Raw genomic sequence first — 27,928 nt, 5'->3', positions numbered from 1 at the left:
AAGCAGTGGAATATTTCCTCAGAAAATGCAAAAGTTCAAGATTCTAAGTAAGTATTTTATTACTGTTTTTATTAAGCATCTACTTAAAGGAATCCTGGTAGACTATTAATTTTCCTGTTTTTCAGATTTTACAAAGGGCAAAGATTTTTAGGATTTAAATAAACTGAGCTCTGATGATGCAAATACAAGACAGCTTCTGTCTGTGATTTTTTTTTTTGTTTTGTTCTATGAAAAATGCTTGTGAGAACAAGTTCAATGCCTTTGAATTTATGTCTTGTTTCCAGGACTGTGACTCTGTTTATGAATTTCTTACATGACTGCTTAATCCTGGATATAGCAAGATGAGTTTGGGGCCTTTGCTTTTGTTTTTTAAGTTCTTTTGCAGTGAACTGATGCTGTTTAAATGGATCTTAATGCCAAAGGGAGAGGTCAGTTGCTCAAATGTTAAAAGTAATAGCACATACTGTTGTGTTCCCACTGACTAGGTCGAATTTGAGGGTAAGATCTGTAAGATCTGTTTTCAAGATTAGGTGAATTTTCAGTAATTCAGTCTCCCCGCTCTCTATACAGTGACTCTACTGAAGCAGAAATAAGGCTTGGCCAAAGATTTTTTTTTTTTCACTGAGGAAAATTTTGTGTAGTTGGGCCAGAAAGAAACGAATCACACAATTGTCTGTGCAGCTTTGTTCAATACCCACAGATATCCAGAGAGGACAAACTTTTTGATGTTAGTGTCTTCTCAATTTGCCTTTGATGATAAATAAAGGAGGTTTCGCAGCAAAACGAAGACGACGACCCGGGTTACTCCTGTAGTGGAAGACTGCTTTGCCGTATGTGATCACACAAGCTCTCCAGAACTACTTGTAACGTTTCAGAGTGGAGCTCACACTCACTGCCTGTCTGTAAAATCGCTTTTGCGCAGTTGAATGCCTTGTCTTTTCTTTCTTTTTCTTTTTTTTTGGCAGGGACCAAGTGGAATAAAACAACAGATCAATCTACTTGGGCAGATCAGATGCCTTTTGCTCTTAGACAAGTGGGGGAACGCATTCTCGTTATGCCATTATTCATGTTATGTACTTTGTCCTCCATCACCTTTAAAGTCACTTTTGCCGCCAAGCGATCAGGAGGTACCTTGCACGGCGAAGAATGAAAATGGTCTTGGCTTCTGCGTCCTGTGCTCTGAATTTCGGCCGTGGCAGGGCTGCCGACTTGCAGCTGAGGGACGCTGGGACAAACCAGAGAAGCAGAACACACTGAAACCAAAGCAGAGTCTTGTTATCGGGCGTCTGAGAGCATTTTGTTTGAACGTTGAGCCTGCTAGATTATAAAGGCCATGTGAGCTACACGTGTATTTCTCTCTCTCCTTTTAGGCCTGCAAGCCCAGCAAGTGTGTGTTCCTCATAAATTTTATCCTGTTCTTGCTCCTCTAAACCTCACTCAGTATTAGTCTCCAGACTGTCCCTAGGCCTAGCCTATAAATTACCAGGAAATTTTTCAAATTCAGATGTCATGCTCTCAGGAAAGTCTTTTTCGTATTTAAGTATGACCGGAGAGGGAATGCTCTTTTCACATCCTCTCTGAAAACTTGCATTAGGCAAAACCAACTTTAGATTTTGTACGCGTTTGAACAGAACCAGAAGTTGGGCAAAAGCCCAAGGAAATGCAATGTTAGTAGCTGTGGGTTCTCTTTTTTTTTTTTTTTTTGCCTTAGCATGTGATAATATATTCAATGTCTGCAGTCTGCAGCTGCTTAGTAAAAGGACAACGCAGCTATTCCATTAAGTGGGCTCTAAGTTAATCTATTAGCTGTTGCTAAACTGCTTGGTTTAAACAGGGCAGACCTGGAGTATGCTGGTTGGAGTGCCCTAGTTGTAGTGAGATTTCCTAATTTGCATGTATTTTCCTCCAAGATGAACTTAAGTTTTCTGGTGGAGGGGAGTATGAAAAGTGTGTTGCTGCTGCTTTTGCCTGAGCACACCAAAAAAATCCCTGTGCAGGGCATTGATGGCATGAAACAGATTTTTCTGCTGAGCAAGAGCAATTTAATTTAGTTAAATTGCTCACTAAAGACTTACCTGATAATTTTACATCTGCACCTCGGTACATTTTCTTGGATTTATCAGCAGATGAGAAGCTGGGTTTTGATGGGTAGAGAGTCTGTCCTGGTTGCATTTTAAGCAGACATCTCCGTGGTGATGAGGTATAAATGTCACGTTACTGATAAGCATTTGGCGTGAGTTAAGGAAGGGATGTTTCAACTAAGTCTTCTAAAGAGAAAGAGGAGATGAAAATCATTCCTAAGCATTACTCAGAGAATGTAGTCTGCATCAGCATTTGTTCTTGACTTGCATAAACTCATATCTGGGTCACACCAAGTATTTTTGCCACCTTGATATTCTCAAAACCTGTGTTTTGATGAGCTCTGATTGTGCCTGGAAGGGTCAGAGCTGATTCTGGTGCAGTCTTGAACAGTTTGCAAGCTGTTTTTTTCTGTCCATCAGCCTTGACACTGATGGACCCAAGTCCCCCAACATGGGTGCGCTGGGCCCTAGAAAAGCCTGCTCGAAGCTGCTGTTGTCCCTCCTTGAGGCAAACCCGTGGGAGGTGGTGAGGGCAGCATCGCATCTCACGCGGGAGGTGGGAGGACACAGCGGGGCTGTGTTACTCTGAGTGACCAGTCAAACAAAAAAAAAGACACTTTTCTCATTGAAGAGAGCTAAAAATATGCTCTGAGGGCTCAGTCGCTAAACTGAATCCTGGGCAAGAGGGGCYAGACGGGTACCTGTGGGTAGCTGGTAGAGGAGTGGATGCAGTTTTGGGATGTATAGGAAAGTAACCTAGCCCAGTGAGTACCCGAGCAGTCACGCCATAACCTTATACTGAGTTGGGGAGGGAGGTTTTCTCCTCCGGTACTATGTAGAAAAGCTGCTGAAAGCCTTGACTTTAGCCCAGGAGTACATAAGTTGTTGCAATCTGGAATATTTTGGTATGTGGTGAAACTCTTTCTGTCCCAGCTCTGACTGTGCTCTGGTATTTCTTGGAGAAATGCTTACTAGAGGAAAAAATGATCTCTGCTCTCAGCTGCTGGCTGTTCCAGGTGCAGCGAGCTAGTTGTCCACTGGCACGGAGCATGGTTTGCCCTTATTCCTGCTTGAGACTTTTCGCTGCAAAGCAAAGGAAATCATGTTGCCTGAAGTATTTATATATATATTTCTTGACTGAAATCACAGTTGAGACCTCAGTGTTTCTGCCCAAAGCGTGTTGATCAACTAAATGCTTAGAARTACAGCTTCATATATACTCGTGTATATATATGTTTGTGTGTATGTATGGTGATTATTGTGCAGCAATAATGTATATTTTGAGAGAAGTTGCTTAGCYTCTGCTGTGTGCTCCTTTAATTTTTTTTGTAGCTACTCTTCCCAGTCAGAATACTTAGGAAAAGACAGAAATAAAATTTTGGAGGAATTGTGCCAAACTCAGTCTGGACTACTAGCGAATGACACCACAGATAAGAAATTTTGGGGGGTTTTATTACTTAGAGAGACTTGCTTTCCAAGGCATTAAAAGGTTGGAATCGCTTTAGTTGGACAAGATATAACCTCTTCTCCAGTCTGTGCAGGAGGTCTTATGTAATTTTATCAGTCTAGGATCAGGCAGTCTCATTACAGGTAACTCATCAAAATTTGTGAGGATCTAATTTAAAGTCTTGCTTCTAGTGATTTAAATGGGAAATGTAGTCAGACTTCTTTTTGAAGGCAAAGCTTAGGCCTTCGCTGTGTGATACATGTAAGATCACTGTAAGATCAGCAGAAAAAAAGCTGTTACAAAGTGTTTTAAAATATCAGTGAAGAGTTTCTATTCTCTTTTTCCAGACTGCGTATCATCAGCTGACAGTTTGGTTGCTTCTGCTTCTCTCAAGCAGCTGAGGCTACGTAAACAGTTTGAAAATTAACTGTGTTTAAAGAACATATGAAACGACCGTGTTTTCAAATGCACCAAGCACACTGATCACTGTGTAAATTGCTTCATAAAACTGCTGTATTGAGATTTTTCTTTTTCCCCTTTTATACAGGCGTTATGGATTGTGGTTCCGATTGCGAAGGTTGTTAATCTGGTTGTTGGGAGTGTACATAGCCATTCCATTTCTAGTAAAACTTTGCCCTGCTATTCAGGCGAAACTGGTCTTCCTAAACTTTGGTAAGTGACTGAGTGTGTTGGGATGGGTGAAGGGTGAGGGGAGGAGTGTTTTAATCTTTCCTCTGCTGTGGCTCTCTTCCCCTGCATGTTTACAGCTTTTGAAGAACGGGAACTTTCACAGGTTGCAAGTTCCCCAAATAAAGGGCTGCATAGCATTTTCTGTGGCCCTAATAGTCTTCATAGTGTGTCTTTGGTCTAAATAAAGTGACTAAACTGCAGATAACTTTCAGCTGAAAGGATTTCCTTCGGAAAGCTGTGCAATGTGTCAAAAGCGTTTTTTTTCTGAAGGATTTAACAAAGATGTGTGAATACAAAGCAAGCAAGTGAAACTAAATCCAATACATTGTTTTTCCAGACAGTGATTCTTCACCTGAAAGCATTTTAGGAGAATATTCTGGCTGAGGCAGAAGAAAATCCCAAGCAGCCCACTCACACAGTCAGGTTTAGTGTTTCCCTCTTTAGCATTTGTATTTGGTCAAACTGTTTGTGCAGATGATCTGGTGTGATTGGCGATCTCTCCCAAGGAGGCATGWGCTTCCACAGGATGGAAAATGAGGGAACACGAATGTATGAGGGACACTTCTTTGCAATCTAAATTTGTCTTTTCAACCTTACTCCCGTTTTGTAGTGAAGTTCTGGAAAATATCCTTAGATTGTTGAGGTCGGGCTAGGAGGACCAGGTAGATACATTTGCATTTATATTGCTTGCATCATTTTGGTTGCATTCTCTCTATGTTCAAATGCTTTTTTGTGGCTGCTGTGAAGCGTGCATATGTGCTTTTTGCATGGTTCCAGCTCTTGTGCCTTGGTTGTCAGAGCTGACAGCTGCATAACATGTGCATTTTCATCGTCTTCTGTCAGTAACAATTTTAATTTGCCCTTGTACAGCTTCCTGAGTCCTTCTGAAGTCCCAACCTCCCTTTATTTCCAAGCAACCACGTCGTCATCCTGTAATGTGCTCTCAGTAGTCCACTACCGCTCCAGTGTTGTCCCTGCTGCCTATAATGGCAGTCAGCTTTTTTCTTGCAACAGTACTGTGCTTTCCACCTGTAATGAACTATTTGCTTTAACAGCTTCCCAGGAAGCACACTTACCAGTAGCACACTGGCGTGTTTGAGTAACTCTGCTTGACTGGAGTGTGGCTCTTCTCCTTTAGTCTTGTCAGATTGTTTTTAACCTCCTCAGTACAAATCCACACTCTTCCGACGTCTTTTTCCTCCCTCTTTCATGTAGCTTGGGATTTGTATACGGAACAGCAGTACAGAGCTTTGGGAAAGCACTTCCACTTTTTTCTTGATACATCCAAAGACGRATTAATAGCCAGGCTCCTGCTGCTAGCAACTGAATCAGTGTCTAGATTTKTTCTTTTGGACACTGCAGAGTCTCATTCCAGTTTATATGATACACAGGCATATGCTACAAGAGATTGCAAACTGTCTGTTGGAGTGACTGTTGATAATCTTCAGAAAGCTGAGATTTATAGGAAACACAAATACAGAACAGATCAGTTTCAGTGTACTGGTATGACTAGCAAACTGTGTTTTGTGTCATGTGATGTGTGTTGCAAGTGATACAAAATGGCTCTGAAACATGCCACTAGAATAACCCTCCACGTGGTATTTACTCATACGATGTCCCAGTGACAAATGTCATATATAAAAATTGCCTGTATTTCTATGTCTTTCTCTTGCCTTAATATAGATGCTTACCTGGCCTCCATCACTGTAACACTGGTGTGTTCATGTTTGAATCTTTGTAATATCTCTGGCAAGAAAGTCTTAACAGATGTTGCAGCTGGGGAAATCAAGACAGAAGTGGAATGCTTTTCCCAGAGCGCTGCAAAAGTGACTTGTGCATCTGTGCAGACCTTAACCGCAGACTTTATCTTCCTCTGTGAGAGAGCCGCAAGATCCGCTGTGACAGCACAGTGAGCTGGCGGGCCTGTGGCAATGTGCACACTTTATTTTGGACTCTATTTTATGGGAAAAGCCTAAATAAGTGGGAAGGTGGAGTGCTTAAAAATGCTTACTCCTGTCAATAGATGCTCTACCATCTCTCTCATTACTTGCGTTTGTCAGAGGCTGCCTAGAAGGGCAGTATAGCAATGGTGATGGAAAAGCGGGCATTTGGATTAAGCTTTCATTTAATGTATCACACAATGTTTCTAAGATGTGGCTTGTGAACCAAGCAATGGGAAACAAAATACTAACAACTTAAAACGGGTATTTGTCTTTCCTGATGCTGCTCATGTATCAGACATCAAATATTACAAGCAACGAGCAACTGTGTGTTGCATAGGCTGGGAAAATAAAGCATTTAGAAGAGTAACCCGAGCTGGACTCGTCTTGTTTTCTGGGATCTCTTCCCAAAGAGATGAAGTGCCTGGTGTAATGTGACCTCTGTCTAAATGCTGTGATATCTGGAAGATCGGCAATTACTTGAGAGTCTCTGGAGGGCAGGGTAACAAGCTGCATCTCTTCCTGCAGGGCTCAAGAGGGCAGTATTTGGCACAGTTAATCTTACTCTTACGTGCCAATAACAACGTGGTGTCTGGTACTGCAGTGTAATACTTCCTTTAGATTGTGATATTACAGAGGCTGTAAAACCACTGATCACCTTGAAATACATTACAGCTCTGGGCTGCTCTCCTTCTTCTAAGAGTTTGTCACATCACTGTCTTGCGTTACAGCTCTAAAGCAAACAGTAAAAGGTTTGTCGAATAAGTGAACGTATCCCGCTAATGCAGGAGGCATGACTTACTCATGTCTGGAAGTTGTACAAAGCAAACAGGGCACAGATGATTAAATATGTGCCACAGCAAACTTTTTCTCCCTTGCACCTTAATTTTGACCTACTCCCTGTTTTTGTGCTGGCTGCTTCTGTCGTCTTACCTTGCCTGCTATGAGGCTTATGTTTTAGTCATAGCTGTTGCCCGTTTATCCTTTTACACAGAAAGGGAAAGATCTTCCCAGTAGAGTGGATTAGTTTGTAGAGCTCTCTAGTGCCTTGGTAAAGTTATTTTGTAAGAAAATAAAGGTAAAAATTAAAATGTTTCATCTTCTGTTTCTTCTCTTTCTTTTTTTTTTTCTTCCAGTGAGAGTCCCGTATTTCATTGACTTGAAAAGACCACAGGATCAAGGTTTAAACCATACTTGTAATTATTATCTGCAGCCAGAGGAGGATGTAACCGTCGGAGTCTGGTAAGGAAACCCATTCTTATGCAGCATGTGCCATGCATCCTTAGTCATCCTCTTTGCTCTCACTGTAGCCTGTATATCTGCCCTTGCATGATCAAGCTTGGTGACAGCCATTGCGTGTTCTTATTTTGTCTGCCAAGTGATACAGCTGATGTTGAAAGGTCTGCAGATCTCTGGAGCTTACTTGGACTCAAATCACTAGCACATAAAACACGACTGGAAAACCTTTACATTCAGAGAAACTTCATAGTTTGGAATGGCAACGGTTGCCACTGTTAATTCTTAAAAAGATCATGCCTCCAGATCAGAGCAGCGCCATATGAATTAGGAGTTTTGTCATTCAACTGCTGTTTGTACTCTGTTTTGCAAATTAAACATGTGGGAAGATGGGAAAACAGGATCAAAATGTTCAGGGTAGGAGGAAGCATATTCTGCATATAAAACATGCGCAAGGTTCTGGAGAGTGGGTGAGAAAGGAACTCTTTTTTTTTTTTTTGCTCTCTTTAAGAAAACAAGTGATAGTGTTAGAGCCTTGCTTGTTATTCGTGCCTCACAAAGAAGAATTTCTGGTCCCAGGCAAGAGTAGTTCATTTTAGCTCCCTGTTACCAGAATGTACAGCTCAGATGACAGGTTCTTTCTCTGCTTTCAGTACTTTCAGTATTATTAGACCAGTTCAAACTGGCTTCTGTAACTTTTTCTGGCCATCGCTTTCTATTGTATCTCAATCTGGCCATCGCTTTCTATTGTATCTCAACACTGGAAGTTTTAAAACTGTGAAAAAATCCTACTACCTTTGAAAGTCAGGGGCCTGCAGTGTCAAGATGCGTGTAAGAGCAGCAAACAACTGAAAAACAGGGCTAGACAGCCTGTCAAAGAGACTGCTCCTTAATACAGCCAGTGAAGTTAGATGTGTGAGCAAAGGGATTTGGAGTTTATAATTATGTGCGTGTGTCTGTGTTCAGTAATGCAGTGGAGATCTTGAGTCTCATCTTGACTTGGGGGTACATGACCTTTTGAATGGGACCGTGGTAGCCTGCAACATAAAAACAGTTCCTCCCTGTAAGTGAATTTTAGGCAAGGACATTTTTAGAAGCTGGAACTTCAGTCTTTCCAGGTTAGACTGGTAAATCATGGCTTACATTTTCACTTCACTGATTACAGTTTTATCTGCTAAGCTGTTGAATAATCTCAGGTTGCAAATCTTGATTTTTATTTTGCTTCTTCTACACATGTATATTGTGTACCTTTACCAAAATAGGCCTTTCTGCTTTTGATGGCAATTCAGAGTTCATGTCATTTGTCTTGATACTTACTAGAGAGGTTTTTATAAAAGCTTGGAGTTTGCCTTGATAGGCCAGTGTTGGGTTTTATGTTCCTTATACTTCCGTAACAAAATCATCGGCTTGTTTTGTCCTATTTGAGCTTGCAAAATTTTTGAGGCAGATCATTTAGTGAAGTTGTGAGCCCCACAGCTGCTGGGGATTTTTTGTTCCTCAAACTCTGCGTCTACTGGCTGCATGCACCCAGGTATCACAGAATCACAGGATTGGTAAGGCTGGAAGGGACCTCTGGAGATCATCTAGTCCAACCCCCCTGCTCAAGCAGGGTCACCTAGAGCATGGTAGACAGGGTTGCATCTAGGCAGGCCTTGAAGATCTCCGGAGAAGGAGACTCCACAACCTCTCTGGGCAACCTGTGCCAGAGCTCTGTCACCTTCACAGTGAAGAAATTCTTCCTCACATTCAGGCAGAACTTCCTGTGGTTCAGTTTGTGCCCTTTGCCTCTTGCCTTGTCATGCAGGACAACTGAAAAGAGTTTGTCCCCATGCCCTTGACACCCTCCCTTCAGGTACTTGTACACACTGRTAAGATCCTCCCTCAGTCTTCTCTTCCCCAGGCTGAASAGGCCCAGCTCTCGCAGCCGTTCCTCAGAGGGCAGGTGCTCCAGCCCTCTGAGCATCCTAGTAGCCCTAGGCTGGACTCTCTRCAGTAGCTCCATGTCTCTCTTGTCCTGGGGAGCCCAGAACTGGACGAAGGACTTGAGATGAGGCCTCCCCAGGGCTGAGTAGAGGGGCAGGATCACCTCCCTCCACCTGCTGGCAACACTCTTCCKRATGCAGCCCAGGAGACCATTGGCCTTCCTCGCCACAAGGGCACATTGCTGCCTCATGGTCATCCACCAGCACTCCCAGTTCCTCCTCTGCAGAACTGCTCTCCACAAGGTCAGCCCCCAGCTTGTACTGGTGCATGGGGTTATTCCTTCCTAGGTGCGGGACTCTGCAGTTGCCCTTGTTGAACCTCAGGAGGTTCCTCTTTGCCCAGCTCTCCAGCCTCCCCAGGTCTCTCTGAATGGCAGCACAGCCCTCAGGTGTGTCAGCCACTCCTCCCAGCGTGGTATCAGCAAACTAAAGTAGCCTTTGCACACACCTTCTTCCCAGTGGTGATTTGTCTAGGAGCAATGTGCGATGATAGATGAGGTTTGTCGTTTTTCCTACAAGAAAGTTGTATGAGTACTTCAGGTATTTCTGACAGCTGTAAGCTGCTCCCTTCTCAGCAATTTGAGGTTGTTGTGGGCACGTACTTGCTCTCAGTGTCTGTCGTCTTAGAGTAACTACCTGATTTGAATTCCTGTCTTTTTTTAGTCTGTTTCTCTCTTTCCATTCCACAAACGTTGAACTATTTTTAACAGGTTGCCGAGACRTATACTCTACAGAACAACTGTGAGTTAAACATTTGTGGCTCTTCTAGACTATTTTTTTTTTTAGTGGAAATATTATACCTCCAAGAGCTTGCTGTCTGACAATAAAATGCATGAGGCTATCATCAGTTCTTTTTCCTCAGATTGCTCTAGAGTCAGCCATGCCTCTTACCAAATGTCTTTTCAAAACCAACTAACTTAGCAGATGTTCAGAATGATCACCTGACCTAGCTGTGATAACTCTTTATGGTGTGCAAGTCTATCAACTGAAGTAATTAAGTTTAAAATCGTTAAAAACTGAGGATGACCTTGAGGATTAAAGGTGAAGGAATTGAGATTCTTTCTCCAAAACAGCAGGAAGTTTAGTAATKGTGTTTTGGGCTTGCCTGTGAAGTTTAGTATCTGCTCCCTTAAAAAAATCCAGAGTTTAGAAGGTAACAGTGACGGAAGAGGAAATGTAGAGATTACCTGAGCAACTGGCTTTTAAAAATTGTGCATTTGTTGGCTAAGTGTGGTGTTTTTATAAGGAGAGTATGTGTATGAGCTTTGTAATTCTGAGTTAATGAGCTGACCAGAAAAAAATAAGAATTTGAGTGGAAGACACTGAGTAACAACAAGGCAATATAGGTTTGTTTTTTTTTTTTTTGTTTTGTTTTTGTTTTTTCCTTCTGTATCTAGGCACACAGTCCCTGCAGCTTTATGGAAGAATGCACGAGGGAAGGACCAGTTGTGGTTTGAAGATGCTTTGGGTTCCAGCCATCCTGTAATCCTTTACTTGCATGGCAATGCAGGAACAAGGTGAGGCACAAACAGCGATGGCTTTGTTGGCTTCTTTTCCTGGCTCTCTTTTCCGGGCTTGGCACAGCTTCAGCACATTGATAAAATAATCAGAAAGCAGCTTAGTATTCCTCCTGTCTTTTAAGACAAAAGTATATTTTAAGAAATGGAAACTCACTGCATTTAGTGAATGTGTGAGTAGATTTATTGTAGGTATCAGAGCTATGGGATTTGCTAATGTATTATTGCTATATTTTCTTTTCTTTTTTTTTTTCCTCCTGTATCCTCTGTCTGCCAGAATGGCAGAAACTGTGACGCTCACTGGATCAAGTAGGGAGAAGTACTTCTCTTCAGTATAATCATCTCTGAGTCAAGGTGGTAGTGCTGCTCTGTGTGTGGTTTACATGCATTGAATAAACTTTCCACTTGCTTTCATGAGCTTATTCTAGTAGCTAAGACATTTTGAGGAAGTAAAATCAGAAGGAAAGAGGAAGATAATGTGCTGGATTTTTTTAATCATTGTGTATATACAGGACATTCCTCTGGAAGAGGAGCATTTTATAAATAACCATGGCTAACAGCTGGAGAAGCAGGTTCTCTACATTTTGTTTCCAGGAGCTAAAAACTATTAGCATAGTGTAAAACCTCCTGGATGTTTCTCAAAATCATGTTCTTATTGTCACATCTCTGCGTAATGCAGTGCTTTAATTTAGTTATTAGTATGTGGTTTTTTTCTTTACTAATGTGCATCTTTGAAGAGTACTGGCCCTTTTCTGAGTTTTGAGTGTTGTTGCAGTGTTCTTTTGAAGCTGATACTTTGTTGTAGGTACTTTGCAAGAGTACAGCTGCTGAAGCATTGCTGAAATACTCTCGCATCCTTTCTATGCTACAGTCTCTGACATAAAGCAAAGAGACTTTGTTTTAGCTCTACTGGTAGTGAACATTCACTAGCCTTTACGTCACAGGAACTTCACCCCTTTTCACCTAAATTCTTGCCTTAGCAGTGGTGGTCTTTGGTACAACAGACAACCTGGAAGATGCATACTGTGAACCAGAAAATGCATGAGCAGATGGGCATTGAAGACTGGCCTTGTCATGTGTTCATGTGTTACAAGATTGAACTGAATGGTTGCATTGTTTTCCAAATACTACTTAGTTTATTTTTCTTGCCTTTATTTGGTGTAGCAAATGCTACTAATGGAAGCTATTCTACAGCTGTAATGGTGGTGGATTGGGACCAGCACTTCTGTTACATGTGTATTGATTAGATTTGTTTCTTGGCTCCCCCATGTGTTACAGATTGCAGACCTCACGTTTTGCAATACTAGATTGGAGTTTGAATGTGGATTAGGCATGTCACATTGCATCTAGATTTCAATTTACGGGGAAAAGAAAGCATGAAGAGTGAATCTTACCGTGGAGTTATTTCCAGTGTTCAACTCTGAACAGTTTTCTTTGCTCAATCTCTTGCACGTGTGTGTCCTTTCTGTCCCTGTGCTCAGAGCCAGGTGAGAAGGCAAGCTCCAGTCCAAGGGCCAGCTGCTTGGGTTAACATGATGAGGTCTGTTGGGAGCATCTTGCCTCAGAGAAGTTACCTGCTGCGGCAGTGCTGGTGGCAGGACCAGACTGTTGTGGGTGTTTGTATTGCAGGCTTCAGTAAAGGCAGGCTGGCTGAAAAAGGCATCTTTACCTGCAGTGAAAAAAGATTTATCAGGATAAGTTAACACTAAAATTGGTCTGAATGGGATTAGATGGGCTCTTTTTTTTTTTTTTTTTTTTTTTTTTTTTGTCTTCCAGCTTTGTTTCCCCCTTTATGAGGGAGCTGATGATGTAACAAGGAAGACGATGGGGATTAGGACTGACTAGTAATTACAGTGTTTGTCTGGGGTGTTTGTGTTTAACTAGAGACCTGGGGCAATGGGAAAGTCTGTCTCTGGAAGCTTAAAAGTTCACTTTTTTCCTTCTTTTTTTTTCTTTCTTTCTCCTCTCCCCTCTCTTCATGAATTGCTTTCCCCAGAGGAGGGGATCACCGCGTGGAGCTTTACAAGGTAAGTAGCTGCTTATGCTGTCCAAGTGGTTGCATGAATGCATTCAAATGTGCAGCTTGAAGTAGACTGCCCATTGCAGCTCACTGCCAACAGGCAGACAGCCTGCGGCTTTCTGCCTCTTCCGGATCTGAAAAGCGCGTAGGAAAAGTGGTCTGTAAGCAGCGAGTATCTCACATCACACCTTTCTTGCATTGTAGAGAGAAAGGTCTTTTACTTGCTGTTACTTGCTGTCAAGCGCTAGGAAGTCACCTTCCACTTGACATAGCTTGGTGCCTTTTGTTAGAGGTAACAGAGATGATTTCTGGAAAAGATCTGATTCAGCAGCAAGATCTTCAGCAGTTTTCTGTCGTGCCAGGTCTGTGTGTTTTTCTTTTTCTTTTTTCTTTTTTTTTTTTTTTGCTTTCTTTTTTTTGTCAATGCAGATGATATAGGACTTCTTCCAATGTTGCAGCTGCATGGGAATACTTGTATTGGCACAAGGGTAGGAAGGCTCGTCTTGGTTTCCCCCTTTTCCTATGGCACAGTGTGTCTGTATGAAGGCTGCCATCTCAAGGGCCAGAGATTTTTCATGTAAAACAAACATTTTTCCAGGTATAGCACTGTCACGTGTTATATGAGAACAGACTACTTTGGCTGCTCTTAAGTGTTTTGCCTAATGACTTTTGTGGTCATTTTTTTATTAAACCCTCTTATGTCAGCTTAAGTTTTTGCACATAATTTCTTGGTCTGATATCACATGTTATTAAACAGCGATAATTATTTTTGTCAGCTTGTTTCAGATTAGTTGAGGCCATGTTTTTCCTATGGATTTAGATGTCATTCCTTTCCCCTTTCAGGTGCCAACACTGACATAAGTTGTAAAGCTTTATTGCAATACAGCTTCTTATGCAAGATCTCCGGTAGAAAAGTCTTTCTAATTCAGGTCACTTAGGCAATGCTGTTTGGCAGCCCAAGGGAGGCAGGTGGCTGTTTCTTTTCCCCTAAGAACAAAGGACCTGCTAAACTGCAGGAAGTTGGCACCTGAGAGTTGAGGAGAATGTCATATATATGGTGACCTAGTTAGTCATTTTTCTGCAATATATACTGCAATATATGCATATGCTGCAATGCATTTTGTGCTGCTTAAGACAGGCAGAGAATTGTTTTGGATTTTGTCTGAGAAAAAGTAGTACCTCAGAGTACTCAAAGATTGTGAGCGTGCATGTGTATATGTACATGCGCACAGAGAAAACACATTTACCAGAACCCAAGGTTTCTGGTCCTGAGCCTGGTACTCCTGCTTCTTTGAACATAAACAGGTTGCATAGTTTGTCTTTTTCAGCCAGTTACACATGCACTTTCTGTACTTGCCAGGATCACACCAGGAACTCTGGTTAAGTGCTTATTGCAGTAGATGGAAATGGGTTGGAGTACTGTCCTTTTTGCCAGTGGAAGAGGCTCAGAAGGAGATGGAATAACACAAGAGGTTGTCCTTTTCTTTTCAGCACTCTTCTCCAAGGAAGTGATTTTGTGTGAGCAGCTTTTCTAGGCTACACGGAGAGTCTGTGAGCAGCAGGTGTCTGAAATGCTTCTTACCTGAGTGGATTTTTTTGTGTGAAGACGGTAACTAGAAGGAGCAGCAGGGAGGAAGCCAGCAGGAGAAGCAGTGATACCACAGTAACTAGCTACAAGCTAGTGGCACGCTTTCCTCTAGTCCAAACTAGTCCAGTTATTCTTTGCCCAAGCCTTGTCCGGATATCATAGTTCCTAATACATTCAGAATCACTGTGCTGTCAAAACCTTTTAAAAACAACAAGAATCTCATTCCCCTAGCTACCTTGACAGTCAGTAACAAACTACAGCAAGCTTTTCTGTAAACCGTACTTACAAACATGGAGGCTTTGGCATTGAGGCTTTTTGTTACCCTGGTTTTTGTTACCCTGATGTGCTGTGATAGTGGAGAGCTGATGTGGATTTCTATTGCCCATCAAATGAGGTTACTGAACTCTGTGGCAGCACATGAAGCAGTAGGACGTTGTTACAAAGACTTCAGCAACGGCTACATACAAAACATGAGAATTTGGCATTGTTACGCTAAAAATCCTCTTATGGGCCAAAGAAGATGCACCTTATCTGCGAAGCTAATTGAAATGTTATCAGCTTCACCTGAGACTTTTTCTGAACTAATTCTAAGGGTGCAAAACAAGACAAGAAATAGTAAAATACTGATGTAAAAAAAAAAAATTAAACAGAAGAGGCCATTAATGCAGGGCACAGGATTGGGATGTTCCCAGGATCATTGKATTCAGGCAGGGATATTACAGCTGGTCATCAGGTGTCTAGGTCCTTTACCAGGAGGAATCGAATGTTGATGTTGGAGGTTCTTTTTCCTCTTGTGTATCTGTCATGATACCTTGATCTTGCTCTGRTCTGTCTTCCCACTTGGGAAGTGGATTCACAGAAAATGCAGCTGCCTAGTGCCAAGGTAGGAAGGGAAACACAAGGTGGTCTCCTGTGAAGGGGTGGTTGGCCTATTTGCCCTATCGGCAGCAGAGCTGTGCTGTAAGTTTGAAGTTGAGGTGGACACCTTCCAGCTCTGGAGGTTCTGAGAGTGGTAGTGGCAGTTGCTGCTGCTTTTTCTGCTTTTCCCGGTCAGCCTTATCCCTCCTTGCTGAGGAAGAAAGGTAAACAGCAGGACAGTGCCTGTGGTCAGGGCAATCTCTCCTTGCCCAGGAGGATGCTATTAGGATGATTAGCAGGTCCAACAGAGTGGCTGCACAGCAAAGCTGGCTGCCCACCTCCTCATTGAGAGTAGCGCGGTCCTTTCGTTCGTTTCTGGCTGTAGCGTCATACATCTAGCTTCTTTCACTCCACCAGTACGAGCAAGTGTCGAAATGACTGGAAAAATATCATCTTAGAGGTTTGTCTTCCCACCTGCTTCCTTTGCTCTGCCCGTCATAGCTCCAAGGGAAGCAATCCTCCCCAGGCTGCCTTAACAGTCCTTTTTGGGGGTGGCTTCTGCTCTGCCCTTTGCAAGGCCTCTACCCTGTGGGCATCCGCTGCCTCACTCTCTCCTCGTGCTACTCAGATCACTGGAGCAGCCACCAGCAGGATTCCCGGGGCAACTGGGCTGACATTAATCTGGCAGAAACGCATTGGTGACCTAGGGGAATGTCAGCCTGACTGTGCTGTCCCCGAGTTCTGGGGAGAGAGTTTCATGGCCACGTGTCTTGCAGTGCATACAGATGTAGGTGCTGTTTCTGCCTACCCGGGTGTGGTTCAGACTGCTCYAAACTTACCATGAATCTGAAAGCAAAGTCCACTGAGCCTGTGTTTTGGGGCCTGCAGCGTGGCCATCACCTTGCAACTGTGCTGCAACTCCCATTGATGTCCTGCCTTGGCTGGCCAAAATGCTATGGGGAGGGAAGTGGGAAGGAGGAGGACGTGGAAAGGAGGAGGAGGAAGAAGGCAGGTTAGTGGCATTGGCCAAACTAACCTACTCGTAAGTCTTACAGAAGCAGAGGAGAATGGAGGATGGATGCTATGGTGGCTGTAAGCCAGCAGATGGGAAGCTTGGGAGAAAGACTAGTGGGCTGGATGGTGCTCTGGCCAGATGTCTGCTGCCCATCCTCGTCACCAGCGTGGAGAGAAGAACTAGCGTGATCCCCTTGATGTTGGGCACTCCTGCAAGGGCTCAGTGCTAGATCTGAAACTTTTCTCACTCCCAAAGCTGCTCCTGTTGAGGGAGTCTGTAACTCTGCTCTGGTCTGACAGCCAGAGCGCTTCTCTGGTGTTGATGTGTGACGCTGAACACTCTGTGGCAGCCAGAGCCAGCTGTGAGATGCCAAGTGGTGGCTGGTGCAGGGCAGAGCAATGCTCTGAGAAGGTAAATGCAGGGAGAGAGAGAGAGAGAGAGAGAGGAGGTTGTTTGTAGGAAGCGCAGAGGGAGAAGTTGCATATTCAGGTGGAGGAAAGCAGAGCTGCTGTGAGAACGGGTGACCTGACCAATGATGCTGTCCTACAGCAGGGACTGACCTCGCATGGTGAGGTAGAGATTGGCCCTGACAGCACGGATGAAAAGGGGATTGTAGCAGCTTGTAAGGGGAGCCCTGATACAGAGGATCCTATGGAAATGTATGGGATGATCTGGACCCACCAGGCTGGAAGATGGTAATTGTGCCAGGAAGGTCTAAAAGAAAACAGTTCTCTACCTCCAGATTTCCCTTTTTGCAAAAAGAGCTCTGCAAGACTCAGAAAGACTGATAGACTGTATTTACAGTTTCAACTGAATTACTCAAACTGTTGTAAGAACAAAAGGGGATGGAGGTATGGTCCRACAGATTGTGGAGGCAATATAAAATGTATCAACAGAAAAGAAACAACTCAGTCTTCATCAATATATTATTCAAATCAGTAATGTGCATTCAAGGAAGTGCATGTGASTATAAGCCTGAATAGCAAAAAAAACAAAGGAGTTTTGAGGAAAGGAGTGACTTGGAAGCTGTTGCAGTTGCATCTACTACTCTAAATTCCAAATATCCCTTAGTGAGAGAGACTGTATCAAAGAGGGGTAGCAGAGTAACGTAACCCCATGGGTAGTGCCAGAAAGCAACACAGCCAGTTCAAAGAAGGGTAAGCCTCACGCAAGCAGCAGGGCAAAGTGTGGGATATGTATGTGAAGATACTGGTTTTCTGTCTCCAGGTGACCGTTTAGATCCTGGTAGTACTATGGAATTGTTTTTTCCATTTCCAGATGGTCTCTTAGTTGCCTGTGTAACATCCAGTTGTATTTGTGTGCATACCGTGTGGCCACAAACTGCTGTAAACTAATCTGGTTATGTATAATTCTATCTGATAATATGTTTAATGTAATCCCTGTTAAGGTTAAAATCACACTGTACCTGTAGAAGGACACTCAACAGAGAGGAATAATTCTAGCTGTAAGATGTAATAGTACTGGGACTCTCAGGGGTGGTTTTTAAATGAATGTGACTAATACCAGATCACCCGACTGTTAGTTGCAAGTCCAGCTCGCGGTACAATGAGCCCTTAAGGTTGTAGTCCAAACTACAGAGTGCTGCATGTGGCTGCAGTCCCTCTGAGAACGGTTGCCTACGGCTACAAGAGTTGTGAAGTTGGCTTTGCATCCTGCAGTTGTCATCTTAATCGTTATGGTGATTTTATTCACTGGGCAAGTGGCATTGGCTATAAAATCAAACAGTTGGTAACCACCTGCTGATTATACATCGCGGTGGAGAGCTACGCGCTGTCCTCAGACCTGTGGAGGTTGTCACGAGGCAAGATGAGGTAGGAAAGGTTGAACGCCTCCGAGAAAATCCATTGCTCAATCCTGGTGCCTCGAGCTGCGAGAGGGTTTGCGATATCCTGGCGGGATATGAGTGATGGCGCAGTTGGTAGACAGTTAAAAAGAGATTGCAGCCTTGTAGCTCAATGCCTGTAGTGTTGTCATGGGTAGTACCAGGGCTGAGGCTTGTCGGACCTTTTCTGAAGCGGTCTCGGAGCTTCCCGGAGCTCTGTTTGAGCTGGTTTAGCCATAACAGCTACTGTCTGATGACCAGTGGGCTGCTGGCTAATTGGTTTTCCTCCTGCTGAGCTTTGTATAATCACATGGCATAGGTGTAACTTTTAATATCAACAGTGACAATTTTCACACACAACATATATAGAGAAAATCACCATAATGATTAATAGTAATGGAGTTTTATGTAGTAGAAGTTACAGGTGTAGTTACTGTGTCAAATGAGGTAGTAATGACCCAGCGCGGTAATGCAGCACGGGGGAGTACAGACTAGGTATGACAGCAGAGATATTGCGTGTGGGGACAGCGGAGAGCAGTGGGGAGGGCGCAGGCTGGTCCCGGAGACCCCCGGTGCTCCGACTCCGGCGGTCAGCTGGAGATGGGCAGACCTGGGAGCTGGGAAAAATTGGGTTTAGGAGTAACAAAGAAAATTAAGCCTCTAACGCGCGCAAAAAACACTGTGTAAGCTAATCCGGTACATAACATGGGAGCCGCAGATCAGTGAGGAGAGCGTAAGGTGCAGAGCGTGTCAGAAAAGTGTGGAAATTGGCTTCGAATTGGCTCTAGACTGAGAAGCAAGAAACCGTCGTGGGTGCAGTCCTCCCAGCAAAGGGCTGGGGAATGCTGGCAGCTTGAGGAGCTTTTCTGCCTTGTCCTCTCTTTCGCCTGCGCTAATTAGATGTGAGCTCATAGTAATAACTTAGGCTGAAAAGATTCCAGCTGTGCTAAAAATAAATTCGTGGTATTACATCAGGTGTGTTTCCATTCTGTTCATTAGAAGATTTGAGTATAACATAWTACTCAGATTCTGTAAATCTGTTAGGTTCGTACCATGCAATGGTACCTTGGAATGGCAGCATGATTTTTTTTTCTTTTTTTTCTTTTTTTTTTACTGAGGCTTTTTTTCAAGCAGGTTGATCTAACATGGGTATTTTTACATCCTTTTAACCGATTTTGTTAGGGCTGCCATTGGTTGTGACATAAATCCTCATGTAAAGCCATCGCATGTTTTATGTGCGTGCACATAAGCCTTTTGAAATTTGAAACAGCCTCCTACATGCACTGCTGATATTTACGCATTCGTGTATTCATCTACATAGTGTCCAGCTGAAAATCTGCGTAATCGAAATGAACCCCGTGTTGCAGCCGTTTCACTGGCAAACCTGCAAGTGTGCGTACGGGAAACGGATACTGGGAACATGCAGACCTTAAAGGCAGAACTGTTGAAGGGCGAAGATGCATCTAACGCAGTGCTGGCGCCTGGGGTGGTCTGGTTTTTGAGGGCTGGAAAACCAGCAGCCTGAGGTGATCGGTACTGAAAGCCCCGTGCCTGCTACACTGAAGAGCTGAAAGTTGCCACTTTGCTATGTTGGGCCGATAACGTTATAAATTAGATCCCTGCGTGTCGGCCAGAGGCGAGTGCGTGCCTGCTGCGGGCGGGTTTTGATGGGTTTCTGCATCTTTCTCTCCCCTCCAGGTTCTCAGCTCCCTTGGTTACCACGTAGTCTCGTTTGATTATCGAGGTACGTAGGGTGTAGTGTGGTTTTGGGGTGTTTTTTCTTTGTTTTTTAATTATGAAAACCTTTTAGTGCTTTCTTTCTATAGAAGCAACAACTTTGATCTCTGCAAACTGATGTTTTATAAACATTTGCTGCCAGCTAATTAGATGTGGAGTTTTGGGTTTGCTTTTCTCCCCCTGCTATGTGGCTTTGAAGAGCCTGAAGACTTTTCCAGTACCCATGCCTTCTTCTGCATAGCACTTGCATAGCTTTGAGATCTTCCCTGTTTTTTCTGTTGCTGAAAAGATATCCAAGACACTGTCCACCTTTGCTGCCCTTACTGTTGTGCCTGGGGGCCCTCAGGCTCAGCTGCTGCTGTGGAAGGAGGTAGCGTGCTCGTTCCTTCCTGGCAGGTGGAGGCTTTCTGTGTGCAGCTTGGAGAACGGGTGCAAGCGGGCAGCCGGGGTGGCAGCTGTGGCATAGCGTCAGGCCCTGCGACCTGAATATCTAGCCTGTGAGACGGTGGCTCTTGCCTCTGCTGGGATGCCTGTAACTATGCACAGGAGAAATATGAGTTACATCTGCTGTTTGTAAAAGAGGGCAAAATAGTGCAAAAAGGATCAGGACGCAGTTAATTTTTAAGATTTTTTTTTTCCCTTTAAATCACACAAATAAGGCACGGCTGCTTGGTGAGGCATAACCATGAGCTGTGGAGTATTGGTGGTTCAGAGAAGCTGTACTGTCTGGCTCAGAAGACATTTCCAATTTGTGAGCCATTTGCAGAAATCCTGACTCTCCTTACTAAAATTACTCCAAAGCTTTAAAAAAATACCCCGCAGGAGTTAAAATGAAACCCTCGAGATTGTATAGTGCTGTTTCTACTCCACAGATATGTGTAGCTTTAATAGATACCCTATTTATGGTTCTGTTTGGTCTCCCAGGGATGGTGGGCTAGTCTTAAGTTCTTGCAAAGCCGAAGTGTGTAGTACCTCATCCTCAGCAGAAGCGGTGACTGTTTGGCAGCTCTGTGCCCTTAGGTGTTGAGCATCTGCTGTTCTCTTTTTCTTAGCGTTTAAACCATGGCTGCAGGTTTAATTCCACTGATCATACAGGAAAGAAATTCACCCCTCACGTGAGAAGTTTCTGTGTAGGAGCTTGCCATGCAAGTTTTTTTTGTTTGTTTKTTTGTTTTTTTTTTCAGTCCTGCTTGCAGCAGCAGCTTCCGTGGCTGCTTATTAGATAGCAGAAAGGATATGGTGGGCTTGCTGCCCAGCCAGAGACATGTAGTACACGCTGCAGTAGGGGGAGAGGTAGAGCCAAAGCAATCAGGAGGGTGGGAAATTGCTTGGGGGCATTGATTGACCAGTGTGGACAAGCTGACATTGCAACTGCCTTGTGAAATGTTTTGGTTTTTGAACCTAGCATCCAAATTCTTCAGCAGTTAGAGAGTCCGCTTGCAGACTGGTTGCATGCCTGCAAAAGCAGCTACGTTTTGGGAGCTGGACTGTCCCAGGCAGGGAGGTGCAGGAATGCAGCATGGCAGCGTTGGAGATCCAGCTGTTGATTTCATCGACTGAACCCGCRGTGGGAAGAGCTGGCTGGTCTTACTGGGCAGCGCGCGCAGGTCTTAGAGGGACTGTTTGTGTTTCAGGCTGGGGCGATTCGATAGGTAGCCCGTCCGAGAGGGGAATGACCTACGATGCCCTCCATGTCTTTGACTGGATAAAAGCGAGAAGTGGAGACAACCCTGTCTACATCTGGGGACACTCCTTGGGCACGGGGTAAGCATCTGGTCCCAGGGCAACCTGGTCCCTTAGCAACTCCTGAAAAACACTGAACACTGACCTGGGACAGAGGTGCTGGTCACTGGGCTGGCTGGGAGTCTGTGGCATAAGTGCTCTGGAGTAGCTTCTCCTTTGCACTCCTCAGAGTGGGAGGGGTGATAGTGAGTGATTATGTTGGAAGTGATCCTGAGCCTTCATTGCTTAGTGGGCTACACTGCAAAATAGACACTTGAAGTAAATGGGGGGAAAAAATGGGACTGCCCTGGTTTCTTCCTGTTGTGAACCTCTGCCCGTACCTGTCTTGCAAAACCAATCTGGAGTCCAAAATGACTTTACCTTAATGTTTTTAATTTTCTTTTCCCCTTCCCTTCTGTTGCTCTCTGGAGGTAGATGATGCTCAGCAGGCAGCGTGTGCTTTTATCCCCTTGATTTGGGGAGGAGCAGAGGGCAAAGACAAGAATGACTGTGGGTTTAGCGCTCCGCAGGTGACCGTTTGAGATTGCTGTGGCTCACCTCGCTGTCAAATGAACCTGTTGCTGGGGCAGGGAGGTATTGCAGGACAGTGTCTCTTCATTGCCTCCTCTTGAACAAAGCAGGATGTTTAGCGTGGTGGCAAAGCCTTGTGCTTCTGCGCTTCCTCTGTATTTTCCCCATGTTCGGGATCCCTTCCTGGCCCAGAGCTTTCTCATGGCATTTGGTTTTTTTTCCAAGTAGCTACATGCTGTGCTAATTCCTTGGGCTTGTTTGTTGGTACCCGATGCCATTTGGGGCAGTCGGGTATTGTAGACAGTGCAGGATCTTTGGGGACCCAAGTCACTGGGGCCTGGCTACCCAGACCTTAAACAGTGCGAGATGCTGATGTTTCAGCAGCCAAGTTGTACATCTTTGGGGAGCAGCAGGTACCAGGCTTTGGTGCTTTGCAAAGGATCTGCACCGGATAAACACCCGTTCTTCTTCCTTCCAGGGTTGCAACAAATCTAGTGAGGCGCCTCTGTGAGAGAGGTAAGTGTGGAGGACGGATGCTCTTCAGTCCCAGGTTTCCGCGCAGCTTTGTGGTCGTGACAAGGCCGTCCTTGGTGCGCCGTGGCGGCAGCCGCTTTTGTGCAGCGGATCCCGACCGTGCTGGCCGTCTGCCCCATTGCGCTTCCCATTGCCTTTGGCTTTTCAGAAACCCCCCCGGATGCCCTGATACTGGAATCTCCGTTCACCAACATACGCGAGGAGGCACGAAGCCACCCCTTTTCCGTGGCAAGTACACAGCAGTTCTTGTGCTAATGGCTTGTAATTGTCCCCCTAGAAATTATCCTTTGGCAGAGATGCTGCTGAGCTAGCTGCATGCCCTGCGGGGCAGCAGTGGTGTTGGTAGGAGCCAGGAGTGAAGAGCCGCACTTCAAGGCAGCTGCTGGGAAGACCTGGGGCCATGAGGGTCTTTCAGTGCAACAGGCAGTACCAGAACTACGTGTGGAGGCTGGCAAAAGACGGCAGAAGTTGAGGCTAGAAAGGGCAGTTAGAGGAGGGAGGAGAAGAGGGGTCAGTGCTTAGCAGCATACGGCCTGGTCCATGCTGCAGCCTCCTTGCTGTGGGAAGCTGTCTCATGAGCTGTGAGAAAAGTGGCAAAATTTGGCTTCCCTTGGTCACAGCCCCATCGTAGCCTGTTTGCATCTGCCCAGAGCCAGTAACAGATTCATTCTGACATGGCCGTGGCCATCTCCTCCATCCAACCTGGCTGCGAGTCAGCTCTGAGCTGGGCACATTCCCAGACTGGGCATTGGATGTGGTCAGGTGGGTGAGACCCTGGGATAAAGACGACTTGCGAGAGTATTGCTCCCAGCAGCAGCGTGATACCTAGAGGCCTTGCAAGCGCCTGGACAACCTGCTCACAAGCAGGCTGATAAAATGGGGCTGAAAAAGGAAAGAAAGAAAAAAAAAAAATGCTGGTGGAAACATGTGCCACTTCGCTGCGGAGAGCCCAGCCAGCGGTCAAGAGATGTTTTTGGGGCGGTGCTGCCTTGCCCCTCTCCTGCTCTTTGTGTAACTGTGCTGCTGATGCCTGCCACTAATGCAAACTCTTTTTCTCAGATATACAGATACTTCCCTGGGTTTGACTGGTTCTTCCTTGACCCCATCACAACAAGTGGAATTAAATTTGCAAATGATGAGAAGTGAGTTCCCTGTTTGTAGGGTTTCAGCTGTGGCTGCAGCGAGCCGGGGCATGCACCAAGGAGGATATACGTGCGACCACGCTCCACTCCTTTGCTGTTGAAGCAATAAATTTCCTGAAGGGATTTCAGCAGCTCTAGTAGTCATGGGTGCAGCATGGCTTTGAACGGTGGAGCTCTTTCTCTTACTGCGATTTTTTAGACTGTTTTAATTGTTTTTCAATGAGGAGAAATGCAAAAGAGAGCATAGAAACTGCCCAGGGATATGCTAATGCAATCCGTGCTCTCATACTTTTGCCTTTTGAATGTACATTACACACGAAACAGCAGCATGGGGACATTGAAAGTTTGGGAAGATGTGTGTGTTGTGTGTTTACATATCTATTAATGTACATACTGAGCACACCCTGTGCAGTGACGTTGTGTGCTTTCACTGAGGCTTTCATTCAAGAGCCTGAGCATTTATGAGTTTGGTTTCCCATTATAAAACCAAACAGGATGTTTGGGGACCTTGCTCTGCGGTGGGGTGAACTGCTTTTCCCTGGTCTGAGCGAGGAGTCCTTGCAAGGATGCTCTTCACTAGCTAATTTTCTGTAATCAAGCTAGCAGTGCCCAGGTAATAGCATTTGAGGTCTAAACCACAGTCAGTGACCTGCAAGATGTTTGTCATTGCAGTTTCTTTGAAAATCCAGGTGTGTTGGTGTTAGTCTTGGTAGCTCCCTGAGGGCCGGCCCACTCTTCCTAGCATGGTGTGCTGTTTTGAAACCTTGCAGCTGTTTGCGTGCCATTTCCTTTTGACTAGCTTTGACCTCAGTACAGAGCTCTTCGCGGCAAAGATAATTTTGGGAAGGGAGGAAAACACATCCAATCTATCTGCTGCTGACTGCCTGAGCTCCAGTGTCACTCAACGGAGCTGATAGAGGGTTGGGAAAGCAGCCGGGCATTTGTAGGTTGTAGCTGCTTCCAGATGGCCAGGAAAGGGGAGGAATTTAAGGCTTCCCTAAAAACAATTCCTTCCATTTCTAAGTAAGTCCTACAACAGTTAAAATCATTTGTACATATCTGAGATAGCACCAGATCTGCATTTCTCACTCCACAAAGCTAACCTGAATGCACTGGTTTGCGAGGTCTGGCAGAACAGTTCTTCTAAGCTCTGGTGACGTTGTTGCCTGTTTTACAGTGTGAAATACATTTCCTGCTCCCTGCTTATCCTTCATGCTGAAGATGACCCTGTGGTACCATTTCATCTGGGAAAAAAGGTACGTGCGCAGCCCTGATGGGAGGGATCGGTGTGGGAAGGACATCCGCAGCGTGCTGTGTAAAGCTAGACAGAAAGACAGCAGCAGGAGACGTGCACAGAGATGCTGCAAATCCTCTGGGGCTGAGGGTGCCAAATCATAGTGAAGCCGAGCTGGAGGCCACAAGCCCGGTCGAGGCAGGGCCTGTACGTAACCTGCTCGTAAGCAGGGTGCTCGGTTGAGGGGAGCTGACTGGTTTGGAGTGACGTGTGCCTCTCCTCTGCCCCCTCCACCCCAACTCAGCTTTACAACATTGCCGCCATGTCGCGGAGTTTCCGAGACTACAAGGTGCAGTTCGTCCCGTTCCACACAGACCTCGGCTACCGGCACAAGTACATCTACAGGAGTCCAGAGCTACCTCGAATACTGCGGTAACTGCCCACGCGGTCGGGTCTCTTGCAGCGCAGGGTGGGTGCTGGCGCTTGCAGCTTTGGGGCAGCGCTGTAGCACGCGGCTGGGAGCGCGAGAGATGCGCAGCAGGCACCTGTACTGAGCAGATCTTCTGCAAGCCCCCTTTGGCCTCCACGCTGGGTGGGCAACTTGTGCTGGCTTCTGCAGAGCGCTCCAGCTCCTTGCAAAGCAGGCTTTGGGAAGGGAAACGACAGGAAGCTGGGAGCACTTCCCCTCTCCGGCTCATTTCAGCAGCGAGCTGGCAGCTCTGGAGGGGTTGTTTGCAGGGCAGCGACTTCTGCTGCTTGCATTTCCCTCTCCTGGTGGGAGCCACTGGCTGAGCAAGGCTCAAACCCTTTTGTTCCCTGTAGCTGTGAGTGCTCAGACCCTGAGAGTCACTGTGTTTCCTGTGCCCTTTTCTAGGGAATTCCTGGGAAAATCTGAACACGAGCATCATCAGTGAAGACTGGCTGCTTGGCAGCATGGAGGTTTTCCTTTCTTCCCCTTCCCTCTCCCTCCTTTTCTTTTCTCTCCTCCCTGTGGGTTGGTCTGCCATTCTCCCATCCCCTGGCACGAAGGAGGCTGGGGATTCCTGCGCTGGCCCTAGTGTGCACCTTCTGGCAACCCCGACTCCCAGCACCAGTGGTGACAGAAGAAAGACGAGAAGTTGCAGGCTTCTGTTTCCATAGGGATGGAGGAGTGAAAACAACCTAGGAGCCGGTACCAAACAAGCAAAAATATGTGGGCACAACAGAGCCATGTCAGTCTGGCGTGGTGCTGCTGAGGACAAACATTCCTGGGACGTGTGTCAGGACCAAGGGTGTTCCTTTCACCTTTAAAAACTGCTGCTGTTTTGGGATCACACAGACTCATTTGCTGTAGGCAAATGGCTCTTTCCATGTCTCTATACCACAGGTGTCTTGCTTGTTCTTTCGAAGAAATACGTGTTTAGCCTTTCCTTTTTGCTACGTGGCCGTAATCGCAACGCACTGAAGATCGAGGTAGTGAGTGGTGATTTTATTTAGCTCTTCAGTCACATTGTGTTGCGAGTGTTGGGCTAATTGCACACATTTGGAAATAAAAATGAAAGATCTCCCCCTTCCTTTTCCAACATGTATCTAATGGAAAATATTAATGCTCTTTCATCTTTTCTTTCTGAACATCATTCCTATTCCCTGTTTGTCCTCTTGGAAACTCCTCCCTTTCTTCACGTACGCTCCCCGACTGGGACTGAAGTGACTTTTTGTTGATAAATTGCGAACTCGGGAGGTTAAGCCGGAGAGCATGGGATTGCTTTTTGCCTGATCGCCCCTCTCTGTGAACAGCATCCTCGGGGAGGATGATGGTCCTCTGCTCTGCTCTCCCCGCACGTGTGCGTGCAGACCCGGGCTTCCTTGGGGCGGAAAAGGGCCTTGTTTTTTATCTTTTCTTTTCTTTTTTCTTTCTTTTTTTTTTTTTTTTTTTTTTGCTTTTTTTTCCTCCTCTCTCATCTGCCTTTTAATTCCTTATGTTGAGCTTTCCTGGTCCAGGAGGCAGAAGTGGGGGAAAAAAAAAAAGCCGTCTTCCTGCAGCGAGAGCCTCTGGGGCTGCCCCCACATTGCTTCGACTGGAGCGGGGGGCCGTTCTATGCCGCCGGTGAGCTCTGCACTGAGACGGCAGAGGGTCCTGCAGAGGCCAGCTGGGGACCGGGCCCCGACCCCGTCGCTCTACATGGGCCGCACTGCGTGCCATAGGTCTCGCTGCTCGTGCTTGGAGGCAAATCATGCTGCCCAAAGGCGSTGCTCGCTAACGTGGGGTGCGCGGCATAGTGGAAGCTGCTCATCGCGCATCCCAGTTGTAGCTGCAGGCTCGTGCTAGTTGCAGAGTAGACGGTAGCTCGTTCTTGTCCTGAGATTCTTCTGCTGTAGCGTGGTTATCCCCAGGGTTTCTGACCCATGATACTTATAAGCTAACCGTGCCACTGAAATTATGTTTGATGCACTTATATTTATTGCACTGATGGAACAGAAACACTTATTTGGCGCTGGGGTGCAACTTGCCTGCTGCAGCCTGAGGCAGAGGCTGGCTGCCTTCCTCCCAAGGGACGGAGCTGAGGGGCCAGCGGGGGAACTGCTGGCGTTGGTGATCCCAACGTGTCCAGTCCAGTTATTTGGCCAGTTGAGATGCTTGGAAAATTAAACTGAAATGTTTATCTTAAAAAGTGGTGTAGTTTTAATAAAAGCATTCAATGCTGAGCATTGTGGCTTCACCTGCTTTGCCGGAGGGTTTTTTGGGGGGGGGGGGGGGGGGAAAGGCTGGTAGGGTTTCAAGCATGGGAGCCCCCTGTCCTTAGCTGAGCCCGTAGGCCCAGCACAGCCTGG

General features: G+C 45.6%; 2 protein-coding genes across 2 annotated transcripts in view; one reads left to right on the top strand and one right to left on the bottom strand.

Moving 5' to 3' along the window:
• The window catches only part of ABHD12 (abhydrolase domain containing 12, lysophospholipase), a 49,394-nt gene extending 21,592 nt beyond the window's left edge, over positions 1–27,802 (top strand). Inside the window, exons 3-14 of the mRNA XM_085315237.1 lie at positions 4,076–4,200; positions 7,295–7,400; positions 10,774–10,893; positions 12,890–12,920; positions 19,916–19,961; positions 21,589–21,718; positions 22,686–22,723; positions 22,890–22,969; positions 23,801–23,883; positions 25,061–25,139; positions 25,422–25,549; positions 25,992–27,802. Coding sequence (XP_085171363.1) covers positions 4,076–4,200; positions 7,295–7,400; positions 10,774–10,893; positions 12,890–12,920; positions 19,916–19,961; positions 21,589–21,718; positions 22,686–22,723; positions 22,890–22,969; positions 23,801–23,883; positions 25,061–25,139; positions 25,422–25,549; positions 25,992–26,031 — 1,006 coding nt within the window. The 3' untranslated portion in view covers positions 26,032–27,802. The remainder of the gene's footprint in view (positions 1–4,075; positions 4,201–7,294; positions 7,401–10,773; positions 10,894–12,889; positions 12,921–19,915; positions 19,962–21,588; positions 21,719–22,685; positions 22,724–22,889; positions 22,970–23,800; positions 23,884–25,060; positions 25,140–25,421; positions 25,550–25,991) is intronic.
• PYGB (glycogen phosphorylase B) overlaps positions 27,535–27,928 on the bottom strand; it is a 16,308-nt gene continuing 15,914 nt past the window's right edge. Inside the window, exon 20 of the mRNA XM_085315265.1 lies at positions 27,535–27,733. The gene's annotated coding sequence lies outside the window, so the exon portion shown is untranslated. The remainder of the gene's footprint in view (positions 27,734–27,928) is intronic.

This window comes from Rhea americana, unplaced genomic scaffold (genome assembly GCF_003343005.1).
Source record: "Rhea americana isolate MKP2758 unplaced genomic scaffold, rheAme1 scaffold_424, whole genome shotgun sequence".
In the NCBI taxonomy this organism is placed as follows: Eukaryota; Metazoa; Chordata; class Aves; order Rheiformes; family Rheidae; genus Rhea; species Rhea americana.
Note: the sequence above shows the minus strand (reverse complement) of the source record. Positions and strands in the feature narration are given on the sequence as shown.